At 39.2% G+C, this 17,577-nt stretch overlaps 2 protein-coding genes across 2 annotated transcripts in view; both read right to left on the reverse strand.

Annotated features, from left to right (window-relative positions):
* Positions 1-6,092: 6,092 nt before the first annotated feature.
* On the reverse strand, positions 6,093-7,834 carry LOC107738124 (uncharacterized). The gene has a single exon (XM_016549820.1). It carries the CDS (start codon positions 7,744-7,746, stop codon positions 7,024-7,026), a length of 723 nt encoding a protein of 240 aa, XP_016405306.1. The 5' UTR covers positions 7,747-7,834; the 3' UTR covers positions 6,093-7,023.
* Positions 7,835-7,852: 18 nt separating this feature from the next.
* Positions 7,853-17,577, reverse strand: part of LOC107738201 (cadherin-2-like) — a gene marked incomplete at its 3' end in the record, with an annotated part of 153,257 nt that continues 143,532 nt past the window's right edge. The window contains exons 9-14 of the mRNA XM_016549937.1: positions 15,577-15,698; positions 13,213-13,330; positions 12,535-12,843; positions 11,223-11,427; positions 9,286-9,724; positions 7,853-8,209 (exon numbers count right to left, since the gene is read on the reverse strand). Coding sequence (XP_016405423.1) covers positions 7,853-8,209; positions 9,286-9,724; positions 11,223-11,427; positions 12,535-12,843; positions 13,213-13,330; positions 15,577-15,698 — 1,550 coding nt within the window. The remainder of the gene's footprint in view (positions 8,210-9,285; positions 9,725-11,222; positions 11,428-12,534; positions 12,844-13,212; positions 13,331-15,576; positions 15,699-17,577) is intronic.

Genomic DNA, 17,577 nt, shown 5'->3' on the forward strand with positions numbered 1-17,577 from the left:
ATACTATACATGTAAACCTTTCAAAGCACTCTGATTACTGTGAATGCCATGGGAAATTGCAATGGAAAACAGAAGTTGTATCCTGGAAGGAGAACATACATCATGTACCATGGTACTACAATGAAAAACGCACTGAAGATCCAAAGTGAAGGATTCAGATGCTCTTCTGATGGCATGCTCGGTCCAGGAGTCTACTTGAGTCGGAGTAAAGAGAAAGCTTCTTGTTACCCTGTGTATGATGGAGGAGAACTGCTGGCCATTCTCAAAGTAAAAGTTCGAGTGGGAAAAGTGAAAAGGATTGATTATCAGGGTCATCCCTTACAGAAAACCTGGCATCAGCATGGTTATGACACTGCTTGGGTCCCCCCGAACTGTGGAATGGTATCCAGTGGATTAGAAGAAGACTGTGTTCATGATCCGAGCCGGATCAGGGTTCTAGAGATTATCGTAAACTGAAGAAGCTGCTAGAAGTTTTGCAAGCATTATTTTGGCACCTACATTATTAGTTACAAAAGTTATACAGTAAATGCTCTTGAGGCATTGTAAGACCCTTTATCTGTAAAAAATCTAGTTTAAATGAATGAATAAATAAATCAATCTTTTGTAAGTGAAATTATAAAACGCTTCTGCGTGAGAAACTGCACAAGTCAAATATGAGTCACACAGATTTCAGGGAAGTTGTCGCAGCTTTAGGGGTTTCCCAACTGCATAGAAAAGACTCATACCACACATACTCAACACATATGTGAGGAGTTCCTCGTCTTAAGAGGTTACTTGTAATGCTTATTATTTAAACATCAAGGCAAATTGTGAAAAATATACAGAAGTATACTTTAAGTCAATATACTTTCTGTGACTAATGTACATTTATTTGTTACTACAGTTATTAAAACATTTTTCTAAAATGTTTACTTAATTTTGAGTACACATCTTTTACTAAACTTTTAGTACACAACCTACTGTGAACTATACTACAATTGAACCTAGCCTACTACTAGTTATATAATCTATATATTATCTGTATAGCTATATATGAACCTACTAATTAGCTATATACTTACTGTATCTCTAGCCAACTTTTTACACAGTTTTTAGACAGCAAGTTTTAATTCAAACAATGGTTTTGTATTTTTCTCTTGCTGGATTTCCTTGTAACTACTTAATCTGTACTGACACATGCAAACCAACAAAGAAGAAGCCATCCCTAAGGCAAAATGAAACTTGTTTTTTCTTGCAAACAATGTACAGGCTCTCTGTCAGTGTGACACACATGAACAGCCTATGGCATCTCTTTCGGTCTTGCACAAACATTATTTAAAGCCTGTAAAAAAAATTTGTGTGTGTTGGTGGCCTTATTATGTCTAACATTAGTTCATTTCTATGGTTTTCAATGTTTAAAAACAGCATGTAAATGTGTGAAAAGGAGCCATAGTCTAGGCTCTTTTCACTAGGCTCTTTGTCTGGTTTATGCTATTAAAGGGATAGTTCACTCAAAAATGATTTACTCCATGATTTACTCACCCTCAAACCATCCTAGGTGTACATGACTTTCTTCTTTCAGACGAATACAATCAGTGTTGTATTAAAAAATGTCCAAGCTTTATAATGGTAGTGAATAGAGGTCGAGATTTTGAAGCGAAATAAAGTTCATAAATCGGCTCTGGGGAGTGAATAAAGGCCTACTGAAGTGAATCGATGCATTTGTGTAAGAATAATATTTAAAACTTAATAAACGTAATCTCTAGTTTCCGTTAACTGTTGTTTGCGCATTCGAGAGAGAGTGGCGTTCCAGGGGATGGTGTAGGACGTAGGCGTAGTGTAATCTCCAGTGAGAATATGCTAGTCTCACGAGAACCAAGTTTTGTTTCAAACAAAGGAAAACCAGTCTCCTCTTGGCTTATATCGAAATCCTCTGACATTTTTTCGTTACAAATCCTAATTTTGTACTTCTAAATCATGAACGGTGTTTTGTTTTGCTCTCTCCTCTACGCTTCTGCATTCGTCACTTCTCACCGGCGCTTATACGCTTACATCCAACGTCATCCGCTGGAACTCCACTCTCTTGTGTAAGTGTGTAGGACAGTTAGTGTAAACTAAAGAATGCGGTTTATAAAGTTTTAAATATGGATATTATTCTTACACAAATGCATCGATTCTGCTCAGAAGACCTTAATTCACCTCCAGAGCCACATGGAGCAATTTTTATGATGGATTTATGCACGTTATTTTGCTTTAAAATCTTGACCACTATTCACTGCCATTATAAAGCTTGGAAGAGCCAAGAAGTTTAAATATAACTCTGAATCTATTCATCTGAAAGAAGAAAGACATATACACCTAGGATGGCTTGAGGGTGAGTAAATCATGGGCTAATTTTCATTTTTGGGTGAACTATTCCTTTAAGGCTTGGATCATTGGTAGGCTAATTCATATTTAATCTGATTTAAACTCATATGGTCTAATTATACTAATTATTCTGATTTATTCAAATAAACAATGTCTGAATCCCCCTCTGTGCTACTTTGTCTCTGAGTAAAAACAAGTCTGGAAGGGATAGTTCACCCAAAAACAACCTCATTGTCGTTCCAAACCTGCATTGAATGCACAAGAATGCAAATGCAGCAGCAGCATCAAAAACACAAAATCTTGGACTGTTTATTCCTATTGTGTCCATAAGATGGCAGCACCATCTAAACAAAATCAACAAGGATTTTCCTCTGGATAACTCTGACTTTTCTTGCAATAATTGTTTCCAAATGTCTATTATTATTATTATTATTATTTAAAGTTACATTTTGTCAATGTATGAGTATTAGGTGCATTGTATCGGAATCTCTGTGTCATGTGTTCTGTTACTATTACCAATCTTCAACACAGAGAACCTTCACTACTCCTAAATGGATTTTCTGCAAGCTTACTGTTTGGGAGATCGAACACTAATTAAGATTGTTAATGAAGATTTAATTTACCAATTCAAACTTGAACACATAGCACAACACAATCTGCCAGTCCAGTTTCTACAGACACTCTCACACAGGTGAAAGCCAGGAGAGCCACGGAGAACATCAAAGAGAATTAGGGAATAGTTGCTGTAGATTTTTGCTACATGCTGCTAACAAACATGCATTTTCCTCCCTGAATAAATCATTGTTGTTAAATGAATCGGTTGGGTAAATGATTCAATGACTCAATCATAAATACAGCCACTTGTTCTATTCCTGAATGAATCAGTGTTTTGAATGAACCGGTGAGTAATGATTCAAAGACTGACTCATATTGTAAATACAGGCACTTGTTTAGCCCCTGAATGAATCTGTAGATCAAAAGATTCAGTGGTTCTCCTTTAGCTACAATTTTGTACCCCACTACAGATGGGGGTAAACTACAAGTAAGGACACACACACACACACACTTTTTCCTATCATGGTAGAAATTTGCCATTGACTTAATCACTTTATGAAAATTTGTTTACATTTTCGTTTGTATATGTTCATAAAACCATTTCCCCATGGGTCCTTTTGACTGGTCACTGCAATATTTTACTATCCTTGTAAATGTTAAAGCCACCTGACCCCCACATATATAATATGGCTTGCTGTAATGTTGCTATATATGGCATGTACACCTCCAGTCTTCCTGGGACATGCAGGAAGCGCAGTCTTGCTGTCCCTTTCGATATTAAGTGGTATAATTATCAAGGTTGGTGGGCATTTTCACCTTGCTGTCCCAGAGGAAGCAAAAAAAAAAAAAAAACATGCAAAACTGAGAAACACTTCCAAGTTAGCATACCTCTTCCAGATGTCTTGTGGTTGAGCTGCGCCCTAATGATCTATAGCTCCATTCTGAGTCGTGCAGGATTGTAGGGCAATTCACCAAATGAATCTTTAATGAGGATATTTTGCAGTGAATTAATGTATTAATGGTAAGTTATTTTTATTCTTATCATTAATGTCATACTTCTGTGCTCCATGTGTTCTGATAAATGTTTTCCTGTCTATGAAAAAAAACCTAAATCTTCTGACACTACTTTTAGAAATAATCCATCTGTGGTATCACTGCTTCACAAAACATGCCCAGAAGCTTATTTGTTTGCATAAGAAAAGTGAGAAAATTATTATTAGTTTTAGCTAAAAGCTCAACACTTTGTATGTGCATGTGGTAAGTTCTCACACCCTGCCTATTTATATATACAGCGAACAGCGCATTGAGTAATAATAACCTGCGCATCAATTCATTATGTAACTCAAGGACAGAGCGTGCTCTGCGAATCATTTTGAATCCCTCTCCTGCTCGAAGTGAATTTTGAAGCAATCACACTCCTCTTTGTCTCTCTCTCATTCAAGTCTACTATTTCCTACGTCAAGCTTCGCAAACGTAATTAAACCAAATTTAATCTAACAGGATATGCGCAGGAGCTCATGAATAATTAACCAGCCTCGAATCAAAAAGGTGGCAGTGGCTTGTTTATTTGCAGGCATTTGTGGGTATAAGCTAGCTGAAACACAATCACACACACATATTGCAGGATTGAAGTGAACGATAAGCAGGCTTGACTCGCAGGTGCAGTGGTTTGAAACGACCTTATTTTCCCCACTTTCATCAGATGAACTAAGGCTTGTCAGGCCCACTAATAAATCCCATGCATTTGATGTAATCCAGACTTCAGATAGAGCGAATTTCAAGGTGAACCTCGCGGTAAACTTTTGTCTGTCTTAAAGTGCGATTTGAACTCTCAGTTTCCATTATTGACCTTGAGTTGTAAGTCTGTCAAACAGCCTGGGAGTAAGTAGACTAGACATTGTGTTTACTCCCTGCCAACTCTGTCCCTGTTTGAAGAGCCTCTATGAACATCTCCAAAGCCAGCACTTACATTTACTCAGCAGAGACAAACACAGACTAGAAGACACACGCAAGAGCCAAAAGTCAATCCAGTTAAGAGTTTTCTTTACAAAAAAGAGCATATACACATCAGGTCGCGCACACATCACCTCAAAACATACTGTCTTTATTCAAATTTACAAAAAAAAAAGGAAAAAATACAACAGAATAAATACATTTTTAGTACACACCATCGCGAGATCTCAGTACCAACAGGGCCCACTCAGGGCCACATCAATGCAGTCCAGAAACCAGGATGAATGCAGTAACTCCACACCCAGTTTACAACTGACCTAATCTACCTGAAAAAAAATAGGCAATGACACGTGAAGGATTCAATTATTCGTTAAGGCCCGTTTACATCAAGAACAATAACTATTACAATAATGTTAATCGTAATTCTATAAGAACAGGGATGTCCATTCCACAACTATAACGATAACGACACAGAGGGACGATATCGCTGGAATTACTTTCAAAACAATTTTTTCCAAAACAGTCACAGCCAATCGGAATGCAGCAAATGGCTGCAGCTCGGTTTACAGAACATGCATTGGTGTGGGTGCAAATTATCTAATTATCGTTACAGCTATCACTCTTGGTGTAAATGGGCCTTTAGTTCTAATCAAATAAGCTCCAGGGGATCTGTCTTTCTTTAATCATTCTTCTTACCGTACAATAATATAGACATTAATATTTCATATAACCTTTTTAGGCTCACATTTTTGACAAAGAATTACATTTGTTGGGTTGTTTGGCAAGGTGTGTGTGTTCGTACTGCATGAAGCGCCCTGGTATTGGTGCGCATGATTGTGCAGTGATAAAGTGGTTCTGGTTCAGTCCAGTCACAGTGAGTCCTTGTAGCCACAAACAGTGTTATTAATCAGGATATCAATGCAGTGTGTGAGCTCAACCCAGAAAAAGGACTTCACATATATTTATTTGGAGCTTCTGCATTCAATTCAAGTAAAAATAAATGTTCCATTTGGGAAGAGCAACACATCCGATATCGTACTGTGGCAGGGTTTACTCTGCTTCAGTCAATCCAGTGTCTTCCAGTTATATCCAGTGGATTTCGATGTGGGATTATATATAATCTTCTCCTCAGTTTTCATTTTATTATCTTTTTTTGTTACTTGAAGACTACAGTACTGTTGTCACTTTTCACAATGGCATTCAGTGATATTTACATTTAAATACATTTACATAGAACATATTTTTCATGTTTTTTTTTCCTCCAATAAAAAACAACAACAACATTGTAATCTATTTTCGAACATCATGTATAAAAGTGCATTCTAGCTGAAGCAGACCTGTCAGCTCTCATAAATCATCTTGACTTTTTAAATGTGGGATTTTTTTTTTTAGTAATGATTGTTTGTGCATATGTTTTGCACAATTTTAGCATCACTACATTTTAATTTTGTCATCTTTTTTTTTTCTTGAGCAACTTTGTATACAATCTGTTCTTGGCAAAAATGTGAGTCATTTTGAACCCTGACAATGTGACATCCGCAAAGCAGAATTTCCAAGCAGGGTTTAAAATTGATGCGTGTTTGTTTTCGTCTGTGTGTATGTGTAAACACAGAGAATCTTTGTGCAGACACTTATTCAGGACTTTACTGTAATATTCAGTGCTTTCTTTTGAATAATTCAGTTCTCTTGCTTTTGTGAATGTATAAACAATTTCTGTACAAATATTAATTTTCCTACTCCCTCGTGTGTTGCCGTAACTTTTCATCTTTGTTATTCCGGCCTTGCATTTCTCATTCCCGCGTGGTACCATTGTCTTGCTCGCTGCCACGAAAATCAGAGTTGAAATCTCGTTCTTTCTCTGTCGTAATTAAATGTGATCTGGAATACAGTGAACTTTGCTTTTCGCTTACTGCCAAACACACTTAAGGAATGTTAAATGCTGGCTAAAGAAACACCGCTCTGTGCTCACACATCAGCTTTTCAGCACTTATTGCTTCAAATTGCATCAATCACTCTCTCCACTGCCTTTGCTCTCTCTGTTCATTTTTCCCTGTCTTCCCTTATTACCTTTCCTCTTCGTCTCTCCCTCCTTACCCTTCACTTTTCATTATTCCAGCTCTTGTTGCCTTTTAATCACTGTCCCACCCAACCCCTCTCCTTCTCGCTCTCTCAGACATTCGCCTGCTCCTCGTCTCCAGACTGCTCCTCCTTCTCTTCCCATTCCCTATCCTTGTGCTTTTTGCTGGCTTCTGCATCTCCTTCTTTATCTTCTCCGCTCTCCTTCTCCCTTTCCCTAAAAAGCTGGGCTAATTTCTGGAATTGTGGGCCCCAATCCTCCAGACCTGATCCCCACACCTCCTTCTCGGCTTCTTTGCCTCCCTCGCTGTCCAGGGAGCTGAGGGACCCGGCGCGGGAGCCTGTGCCTTCCAGCCCGTACACCTGCACTGAGTCGTACGGCGGCTGCGAAGGGTCGAAGGTCACCTGCGCAAGGCGCAAACGCAGGAACTCGCCAACCCTTAGGGCGAGAGAGTGAGCACCTCCGACAGGCACTCCTCTTCCTGACCCCTCAGGTGCTAAGGGCCACACTCCGCCATAACCTAGGATGCCCCCAAAAGCTCCCCGGCCCTGGCCGGGATACGGAAGCAGCTGAGGTGTCATATCCCTCCTGCCCAGTGGGTACCCGGTTATCCCCACCCGTTCATGCCAGTCTCCTATGAACCCACCACCTTCCGGATACATCCCGGTGCTCAGTGGAATGCTGCCCTCTCTCTCGGGCCTTCCCACCACAAATCCGCTGCCCATCTCCAGCCCACCCCGTCCCAGAGTCCCCGGGTAGTCCCTCTGCTGCTCCCCGTGCAGGATAGTGGCGTAATTGCTGCTGACCGACTGCATTTCTGTGCTACCACTGGGAGCGTCAGCCACCCCAACGTGGCTGGACTCAGCAGGCCCAGTGCCGTTTCTACTTAGGGAAAGACTGCTCCGCGAGGAGGGCCGACCAGCCCAGAGTCCCCGGGTAGTCCCTCTGCTGCTCCCCGTGCAGGATAGTGGCGTAATTGCTGCTGACCGACTGCATTTCTGTGCTACCACTGGGAGCGTCAGCCACCCCAACGTGGCTGGACTCAGCAGGCCCAGTGCCGTTTCTACTTAGGGAAAGACTGCTCCGCGAGGAGTGCCGACCAGCTCGGGGGAGCGTGGTGGAGTCGCACACCCAACCGCCCGTGGGGCCTGGCCCAGCAACCGAGCCGGAACGGGTCAACACTAGCTCCCGTTCGCGGGGGGCCGTGTCCGGCTGGACCTGTAGGGGACGGGGAGGAGCAGGAGGGTTAGAGCGGGAGGTAAGGATGAGTTTATTCTTCTGTTATTCAGCAGAGGGATGCGTGTGATAGAGAGGATTGTTAAGAAAGGGAAGAGAAAGCAGAAGATATTTCACAATGAGCAGGTGAAAACAGAAAAATGTGATAACATTGAAGTGAGACAGTAAAGTGTTAGCAAGTAGAGGAAGTAAGTGACAAAATCGGACAGATGGAGAGGGAGAAACAGTTGACAATAGCTGAACCAGGTTAATTGAGCTCTAAAAAGAGCTAACGCTGCACTGTGAGATGAGGATGAGGAGAAAAAGAGACAGCAAGAGACAACATGTGAAAATACACCTTCATCGTCAACCTGTTCGGCACCTACAACAAAAAAAACTAGCCTGCCGGCTATCTAGGGATGTGCAAAACAACATATTTTCAAACATGGGACGTGTTCAAATCACTTTTAATAAAACAAATATTAGTCTCTTTCAGTGAGTAAATATGTCTGCATTGTGCATTTAAATGTATGTGTAAAATCAGACATTAAAATTCACTAGATGGGCTCTTAAGATGACAGCAAATAACGCACAACATATTTTGTTGCACATCAAAATTGTACAATTTTTTAATTACATGCAGCTTTCTGCAGTTTTGAATTCATGCGTTTTCAGGATCTGTGTGTGACAACTTTCCCAGTGAAACACACATCGTGAAATGAATATTAATATCAATTGCGCAGTTGTTTCCCAGTCTCCAATTCAATGAATGTTTATTAGACATAATACATTAATACTGATTCGATGCTGTTGGGGTGTGACTGAGAAGCGAGTCTGTGAATTAAAATTAGCCATATACTTTGTTTTTTACTTGGCCCTGTCTTCATTTTCGGTTTACTAAAGCTGTTTAACTGGTCCAGCCAAAAGAGTGGTTTTCTAATTGTCTTGTCAGTATTGCTGTTTGTTTGAAAGTGCATTCATTATTTAACAATTAATTTACAGGCCTCTGGAGAATTAAACAAATTTAATGTGCTCCCTTTGGTTTTACCCCAAATACTGGTTAGAAAAGCAACTTTGTGATTCTGAACATGGTGATTCTAAGCTTCTTAAATAAATAATAAAGACATATGTTGTTTTACCCAATCCAGATCCTGGCTTTGACTTTGACTCTGCTGGGCATCACTGCTTGCATCATCCTTTGAGTCGTTTTTCCTTGGCGTTCCTCCCTCAGATGTGGCAGCTCCGTCTTGAGATGCTGTCCCTTCTTTAGAGCCATGGCCGGCCTCTGCTGTTGGCATGTAAATAGCCCCAGGCTCCAGAGGGCCAACCACAGCTGCCTGGTTTTGAATGACTAGAGAGTGGTCTGGTTGATTCCCAGGTAAGCGATAAGCCAACTCAGATATGCCGGGCTCATAGGGGCCCTGTGAGCGACGCAGCACTGGGAGGGTGTGGCTGCTGTAGCAAAACCGCCCATATAGAGTGGTTCCTTGACTGTTGTACTGCCCGGGGTCCAGCGCTCCGGCCTGAGCCCAGCTGCTGTATGCTCGAGCCTTGTCCTGACTGTGTTGTGAATAACGTCTGAGGGAACACAGAATATACTTTATCATGAAAGGAAGTTTGATGCAGATAAATGTCAGCACCACAGAAGTAGTCCATATATGACTATGCAGGATATTCCAAATCCTTTGAAGACATACAAGAGCTTTTTATTAGAAACAGACCAAAATATAAAGGCTATTCACATGAAATGAAAGATTATGATAGTTTCAAAAGCTTTTTTGAAGTTTTTAGGCATATTGTTTAATTAAGTTTTACTTCTATGTTTTTCTCGAGCTTGTATGGAAGCCTGTTTCCGCCACTGAATAAAAAATAAAAAAGGTAATTATACTTTTTATCTCACAATTCTGACTTTTTTTTTCGTTTCTTTTTTTTCGCAACTGCGAGTTAAAAAGTCATAATTGTGAGATATAAACTCGCAAGTCAGAATTGCATGATATAAACTCGCAATTGCGAGTCATAAAGTCGCAATTCTGAGAAATAGTCAAAACTGCGAGATATAAACTCACAATTCTGACTTTTTTTCTCAGAATTGCACGTTTATATCTCGCAATTCTGACTATATAACACGCAATTGCGAGTTATAAAGTCAGAATTGTGAGATATAAACTCGCAATCCTGAGAACATATCAGTATCCCCCCCCCCTCAAAATTGGATTTTAACTCGCAATTGCGAGTTTATATCATGCAATTCTGACTTTATAACTCGCAATTGCGAGAAATTTGGAGAAAAAAAGTCAGAATTGCGAGTTTTATCTCACAATTCTGACTTTCAGACTTTCAGTTTAAGCAAATTTGTTGTTCTTTAAAAATAAAACCAATGTGGAAAAAAAGTAAAAATTCCCTGTTGTTTGTAACAACTTAGACCTCATTCATCATAGACAATGGAATTATTATAACCCAAAGAAGTACATTGCTGGCTAATAGGGCTGTGATTTATTAAAATAGTGAGTATAAATAAGACATGCAGGATTTTAAAGGGTTTTCAGAAAATTTAAGGCAGAATGAAAAGAAGGAATGCACAATTTGTAGAAAAAAATTTAGATTTTTCAGATTTTTTCTTAAACAGCTCTAGGTTTGCTGTGCTTGTTTGTTGGGCTACATTTGTCCAAAAATATTGTGATTGTACATCAATATGACTATAAAATATAATAATAATAATAATCATCACAGTAGTAGTAGTACTAATAAAAAGAATAATAATTTCTTAATATATATAATAATATTTCTTAAAACTTAATATATTTTTAAATGTTAAAACTTAAAATGTGTAGCATGGAAAAGAACAGTCAGGATATTCAGCTAAACATCTCCTTTTATGTTCCATGTGAAGAAAAAAAAAAAACATACAGACTTCAAACAACATGAATAAATTATGCCAGAATTTTAATTTTGGGGTGAACTATCCCTTTAAGTGCACTGAGGAAGCGCTTTATTAATGTGCAGGATGAGCGAGTTGTTGTAACAGATGTAGCCAATGTAATCTTTTATCATATGTGCCCTGCTGAGCCCCACTCACATGTTCCTGCTGTCCAGGGTGCGGTACCCCCTGCGTGCGGTGTGTGGGGCGCTCTGCAGCGCTGTGATGTCGAACGCAGCCGTGTCAGCCTCACCCCCTCCTTCATCATCATACGTGATGATGTTCTCTCTTACATCATCCTCCTCTAAAGGCGAGAGCGAGTCCCTTTTCTGCCTGCGCAGGGACAGAGACAAAGCACTGACAGCTAGAGAGAGAAGAAAGAAAAAGGGAAAGAAAACAGTGAGAGATGAACAGAAAAAGAGTAAGCGTTTTATGATGCCATTTATAAAAAGGGAGGACGTGTGTGTTTGTGCTGGGTGACAAATTTTTGCAATAAAATTGCAGGGTGCTATAGAAAGACAGATACTCAATAGACACATTAGAGCAGCTGGCAAACTAACACTTACACAGAATGATGCCCCACAATTACATTTATTACACAGCTCTAGGGAATTCTTGATTCTGATTGGTCAATCGTAGCATCCAGTGGTCTGATGGTTTTCTAGTATTCATCGGCGTCCATGAAAACACTTTAAATAAGACCGTTCATCCAAATGACTGAAATGGGTGCTACTTTCATGGACTTGAACTTTCTCATTTAATATATATAAACACAACTGCCGCCATCTAGCGTCTGAGTTATTGACCCTAATGTCGATGATCTCAGAGGACTTAAGTATAAAAACTACTGAAATGCTGTTAAAGTGTTCTTCTTGTAGCTAGGCCTTTTGTTTTGTACATTGTAGGGGTATATTTATTTTTCATAATTTTTTTCTTACAGGTCAGTGTTATTTTATTATTATTTCTATACTACTATAGTATTTACTAATATTTTAAAGCTTTTATTTTTATGTATACTGTATTAATTTAAAGTTTTAGTTATTTTGTTATGTGCTTTTGTCATTTTTTCAGTTTTTTTTTTTTTACTATTTCTATTTAGCTTCAATTTTTATTTTGAATTTACTTTTTATTATTTAGTTTTAGTCATTTTAGATCTTTAACTTATACTTTTTTATTCTTTTTATATTACTTTATTCTACTTTTAAAACTTAAAGTAAGTTTTCAGTTATTTGCCAAAGCAACATTTCTAATTTCGTTGCAGTTTTTATCTAAATTAATGAAAATTATTTTAATACCTTTAGTTTCAGTTCTAGTTTAACAATAACAACACAGCTAAAGGTAAAATTACAAAATAATTTTAACTCAAATGTGTCAGTGTCTTGGTCCTGATCACCCTGTCTGTGTTTATTTTGCGATAACGGATATCTGACTGTACATTACCACTGCCATTTCGAAGTTACACTAAACTTACCCAAAAGAGTGGCCACACAGGCTAAAATGGCCAGCAGGGCGGCAGTGCTGAGTCCAGGGGAGGGCAAAGAGGAGTGCTGGGGCAAACAAACCGTCTCTCTGTCCCACTCTGCCTCACTTTGCTTCTCTTTCTCTCCGGCCCGGGCTCCGCCCCTCAGACAGGGACATACGGACACCGTGACTGTCCCTGTGCTGGTCAAACCGGAGACCCCGTCCCTCAGGACCAGCGGGATGTAGAGAGTGAGGGAGGAAGAAGTAGAGCGAGACAGTGTCTGCAAAGGTGACACCAGCACCAAACTAGCAGTGGGGCCTAGAAACGAGAATAATGAAAGAAATAGAGACACACAGGAAAAAAGGGGGGCTTTTAGATCAAATTGAGCTCGATGGAACTTTAATTTAATTGAACTCAATCGAGTGCAGTTTAATTCCATTGCTACTCGTATAACATTTGTACAGACCAGTGAGTCCAAATGCAGCATGAATGCCAGAGCACATTTAGTCTGTGTGTGCCGGGAGAAGATAGATGTGGCAGAGAAGCAAAAGCAAACAATGAGGAAAACAAAGGAGCAGGGCACAAAGCAGTCACACAATGCGGTTGCAGACACAGACTAACGGATCAAGAGAGACGCCGATGCACAAGGCTGGGTGGGAGAAACAAATTGTGGAAGAGACTGCAAACCTCCACTCTCCCTGATGCTGAAGTTGAGGGCAACGTTGGAGTCCGGAGGGATGTTAAAATGGACGGCGCTGTCATTTCCTCCCTCGTCTCTATCAATCGCCCGCAACACCTGCACCACCTGAGAAAATGAGATAGGAGAAAGATGGAGAGAGAGAAACAAAATAAGGGGCAGAGCCAAAAGGGAGGAAGGAGAGAAAGAGGAGGAGAGCAAAGAATAATGGAGAGAGAAGAGAGATTCATTTAAAAAAAACCTGATCCATATTTTAATCTCAGATATCAGCATTAACCTCGCCAGCACCTTTGCAAATAGGTGACTAGAGACTGATTAGCCCACACCGCACAGTCAAACAATAATTAACTCTGACCGAGTAGCAAGCCTTGGGGAATACCAAACATAGACAGAGCTTTAGCATGTGCTCTAAAAATGAGGCGCCGACTCCAGAGATTCACTTAAACTAGAAATAATCACTCGATGGGCCTATTTTTGCAATGCTCCCCCCACACATTAGGGAAAAAGTTCAAACAAAAATGAGCCGTGTGATGCAGATCAGAGATGTGGGTTAGTGCGGTTGTGCTGAGGCACGAAAAAAAAAAAAGTTTTCTGTGATTTCAGTACTGCCCTGCGATAATGTCAAGTCACATTAATAGTTTTCAGAGTCTTAAGGGTCACCAAACATTCCTCGCCAAAATGTGACTTGCGGTAAGAAGTTATGCAAGCTTCCAGTTAAGCAAGCAAGCGGACATTCAGTAAGAGCTTTTATCAAAAGTAAATTATACTGTGCCCTAACAAGATAAATCGAAAAAAGGGATCTCTTCTATCTCAACCAGAGTTTTTGTCATAACTAGTTGCAATCACAAGCAACAAGCAAGACAACAGTTTGTTGGTCATGTGGTTGATAGGTCTGCTGCATTGCATCTAGTTGGCCTGCTCACATTGAAATTTACACTAACATACACTATCATTAAAAAGGATGCATTAAACTGACAAAAGTGACAGTAAAAAAAGTTTATAATGTTATAAAATATTTCTCTCTCAAATAAATGCTGTTCTTTTGAACTTTGTATTCATCAAGGATTCCAGAAGTATCATTATTTCCAAAAAATATAAAAAAAGAGCACAACCGTTTTCAACACAGATAATAATAAGACATTTCTGATAAATCACATGACACTGAAGACTGGCTACTAAAAATACAGCCATCACAGAAATAAATGACATTATAAAATATATTAAAATAGAAAACAGTTCTTTAAAAATGTAAAAATCCCACTAATAAAACATCATCGAAATAATTAAAACACAGCTATGTGTTCCTAGTTTTATGATCTTCAGCTGCAGCACATTGCGAGTGAAAGAGAGTTTGCAAACTGACACATCATTCTGATTGGCTGTACTTTGTTGTTTGTTTAATTGTGTCAAGACACATCCTTTTTTTTGCATTCAATATGAACAGAAAAATCTGACTAATATCAAACTTAAAGTGCATGTAAACCCATTCAATATTTTTCCAGGACCAACAAGGTTAATAATAACGTTGATCCAGGACCTACTTATCCTAATTGGCTAAATAACAATAAGCTTTCATTTGACCACAAGCTGTGAAGACAGCAGAATGATGAAGATAGGGAAAAGGACACAAGCTATGACAGCTTAACAGCTGCATGCCACCCAATTAAGAGTTAAAGAAAAGACACGAGTCAGACAAGGAAAAAACACTACAGAATTATGGAAAGTCAGGCAATCGAAACGAATGAGAGAACTGGAATGAAAGGCAAAATGGATGAAAGCCAACAGACCAAAAGATGAGCAGATTATAATGTATATCTATGTATGCGTGAAGCATCCTGTAAATTGGAACAGCAGTGATTCAGCTGCAGGGTAACGGCAGAACTAATCAATCAGCGTGCAGGCTGTATAAATGGACACATTCACAGATGTGTACAAAAAATGACTGGAAAAAAAAAAACTTTATGCACCACCAAATCCATATGAACACAAAGAGTGTGAGTCAGAGAGTCTAAAAGGCTGAAGTTGTGAGAAAAGGTAATTAATCACCCATAATTAATCTGTGACAATTACCTAATTGCTGAGCTTAACAAAAGGACTCTCATTAGAGCACTTCCTGTGCTTTTACATTTTGGTGGGAGTAACAAATGAACTAGTCAATGGAGACAAGTATGACCTTCTTTGCGCCCATAATAACATGTGGCTTGTTCTTTACCTAATTGCTGATCTTAACAAAAGGACTCTCATTAGAGCACTTCCTGTGCTTTTACATTTTGGTGGAGTAACAAATGAACTAGTCAATGGAGACAAGTATGACCTTCTTTGCGCCCATAATAACATGTGGCTTGTTCTCTCACCTGTCCCATGGAGGCAGAGTCACACATGGCTGTGTTGTACTGCCTGTCCAACTCGGGTGCATTGTCGTTTAAATCCAACGTTTCTACAGCAACCACCACCCTGGACACCTGGCTGGGGTTATCTGAGGTAATTGAGAGAGCAGAAAAAGGAAGTCACCAAAAATATACACACATAACACAGCTTGAGACATTTTTTGAGGCGTGCTCGTCTTGAGTCTCGGCCACTGAAGGTAAACTCTCCTCTTTTAAAGTTCATCACACACTTCCATGTGCACATTTTTATGTGCAGTTCTTTCTTTTGATGAAAATAAAAGAAGATATTTAGAAGTATGTTGGTAACCAAACCGTTGACTATAGCCATTGTCTGCCATAGTATGGAAAAAAAATACTATGCATATCAATAGGGACCAGAAACTGTTTGGTTATGTACATTCTTCAAAATAATATATTCTTTTTGTTTTACATATACATCTTGGATGGCCTGAGGCTGAATACATTTTCAGCAATTTTTCATTTTTGGGTGAACTATTCCTTTAAACTGCTTAATATTTTCATGGAAACATCACATACAGGATTCACATCAGAGGATTCTTTGATTAACAAATTTCAAAAGAAGAACATTTATTTGGAACAGAAATAGTTTGTAATACATGTCTTTACAGCTATTTTTGATCAGTTTATTGCATTCTTACTAAATAAAAGTATTAATTTCTTTACAATTACTGACTACAAACTTTTGAGCTGTATAGGTACAACAATTAACAGGCATTTGAAGAAATTTTATCTTGCTGTTTTTGATATATCACACGTGAAAAATTAAGTACAGTAGCTTCAATATAGTAATGTACTTTTTCCATGTAGACTGTATAGTGTAACTAGCCACTTCCTCTAAGTGGTAGTTGTTAGCTTAGCTTGGCTACTTTTGCCAAAGAGTAGGTTGTACATTGTACAGTTTTTTAGTAGTTTGCACAATGATGGGCAAATGGTTAGAATGCTAGGTAGGCAGAAGACAGCAGCAGGGCACCTCACTACGGTTTGTAACAGAGTTTCAGCAAAATTCTAGACCAGAGGTCCCCAACCACCGGGTCGCGAGCCACTACCGGGCCGTGGAAGAATTGCTGCGGGTCGAAAGAACGTTCTGGGAAATATGTGTATAGATATGACACTCTGTTATTTATTTATGATTGTTCTAATTATTCTGTATTTTCATTGTATGCGATATGGATTAGCAATTTGACAATTTCATGTTAAATAAGTAAATGAAAGATTGCTCTGATCTGTCACATATTAGGAGTTAAACGGATCGCAGTTGATCCGTAATACGTATGGATGAGCACGCACGTGATTCGTAGATTAATTTGCCAATTTACACGTACAAGCAATTTTAAACCACAAGAAGAAGAAACGAAAGAGAGCTCAATTCGTTACTCACGCGCTGTTCTCGCACACAATCAAAGCGCGCACAAGAGACGTGTTTCAGACAGCGCGGAAATACCGAGCTGCGTATACATACACATAAAATTAGCCTATGTCATAAACACTTGTCATTCTCTGTGCTTTAAATATTTTTTTCTTGCTTATCCGAAATAAATAGTCCGATCTGTGACTAAAAAAACCCCCACAATATAATGTGTTGAACCACTATATAATGCTATGATAATACAATATAATATCTAGCCGGTCCGCGAGAATATTTTCCAAACGTAAACGGTCCGTGGTGTAAAAAAGGTTGGAGAACCCTGTTCTAGACGAATGGCTTGTCATGACAAACAAACAGCTTTCAGTAGCTTTTAATCCAGAATAGTTTTCAGTTGGCATATTGGTGCAGTTTAGGTTGCACTGGAAAACAAACTTAATGGATTGGTGTGAGCCTAAAGAGAAATTGAAGTCTCTATCGTTATAATTCAGTCCCACACACTTGCCTGTGGTTTGGACTGCTTTCACACAAATGTCTTGGACTGGATCCACACACACACATCGAGCTGTGACATGATGTTGTGG

Source organism: Sinocyclocheilus rhinocerous, unplaced genomic scaffold, assembly GCF_001515625.1.
Source record: "Sinocyclocheilus rhinocerous isolate Xijiao unplaced genomic scaffold, SAMN03320098_v1.1 scaffold254, whole genome shotgun sequence".
NCBI lineage: Eukaryota > Metazoa > Chordata > Actinopteri > Cypriniformes > Cyprinidae > Sinocyclocheilus > Sinocyclocheilus rhinocerous.

Coding starts and splice junctions, on each gene's coding strand:
- LOC107738124 (XM_016549820.1), bottom strand. CDS start 7,746: ATGCAGTCGGTCAGCAGCAATTACGCCACTATCCTGCACGGGGAGCAG.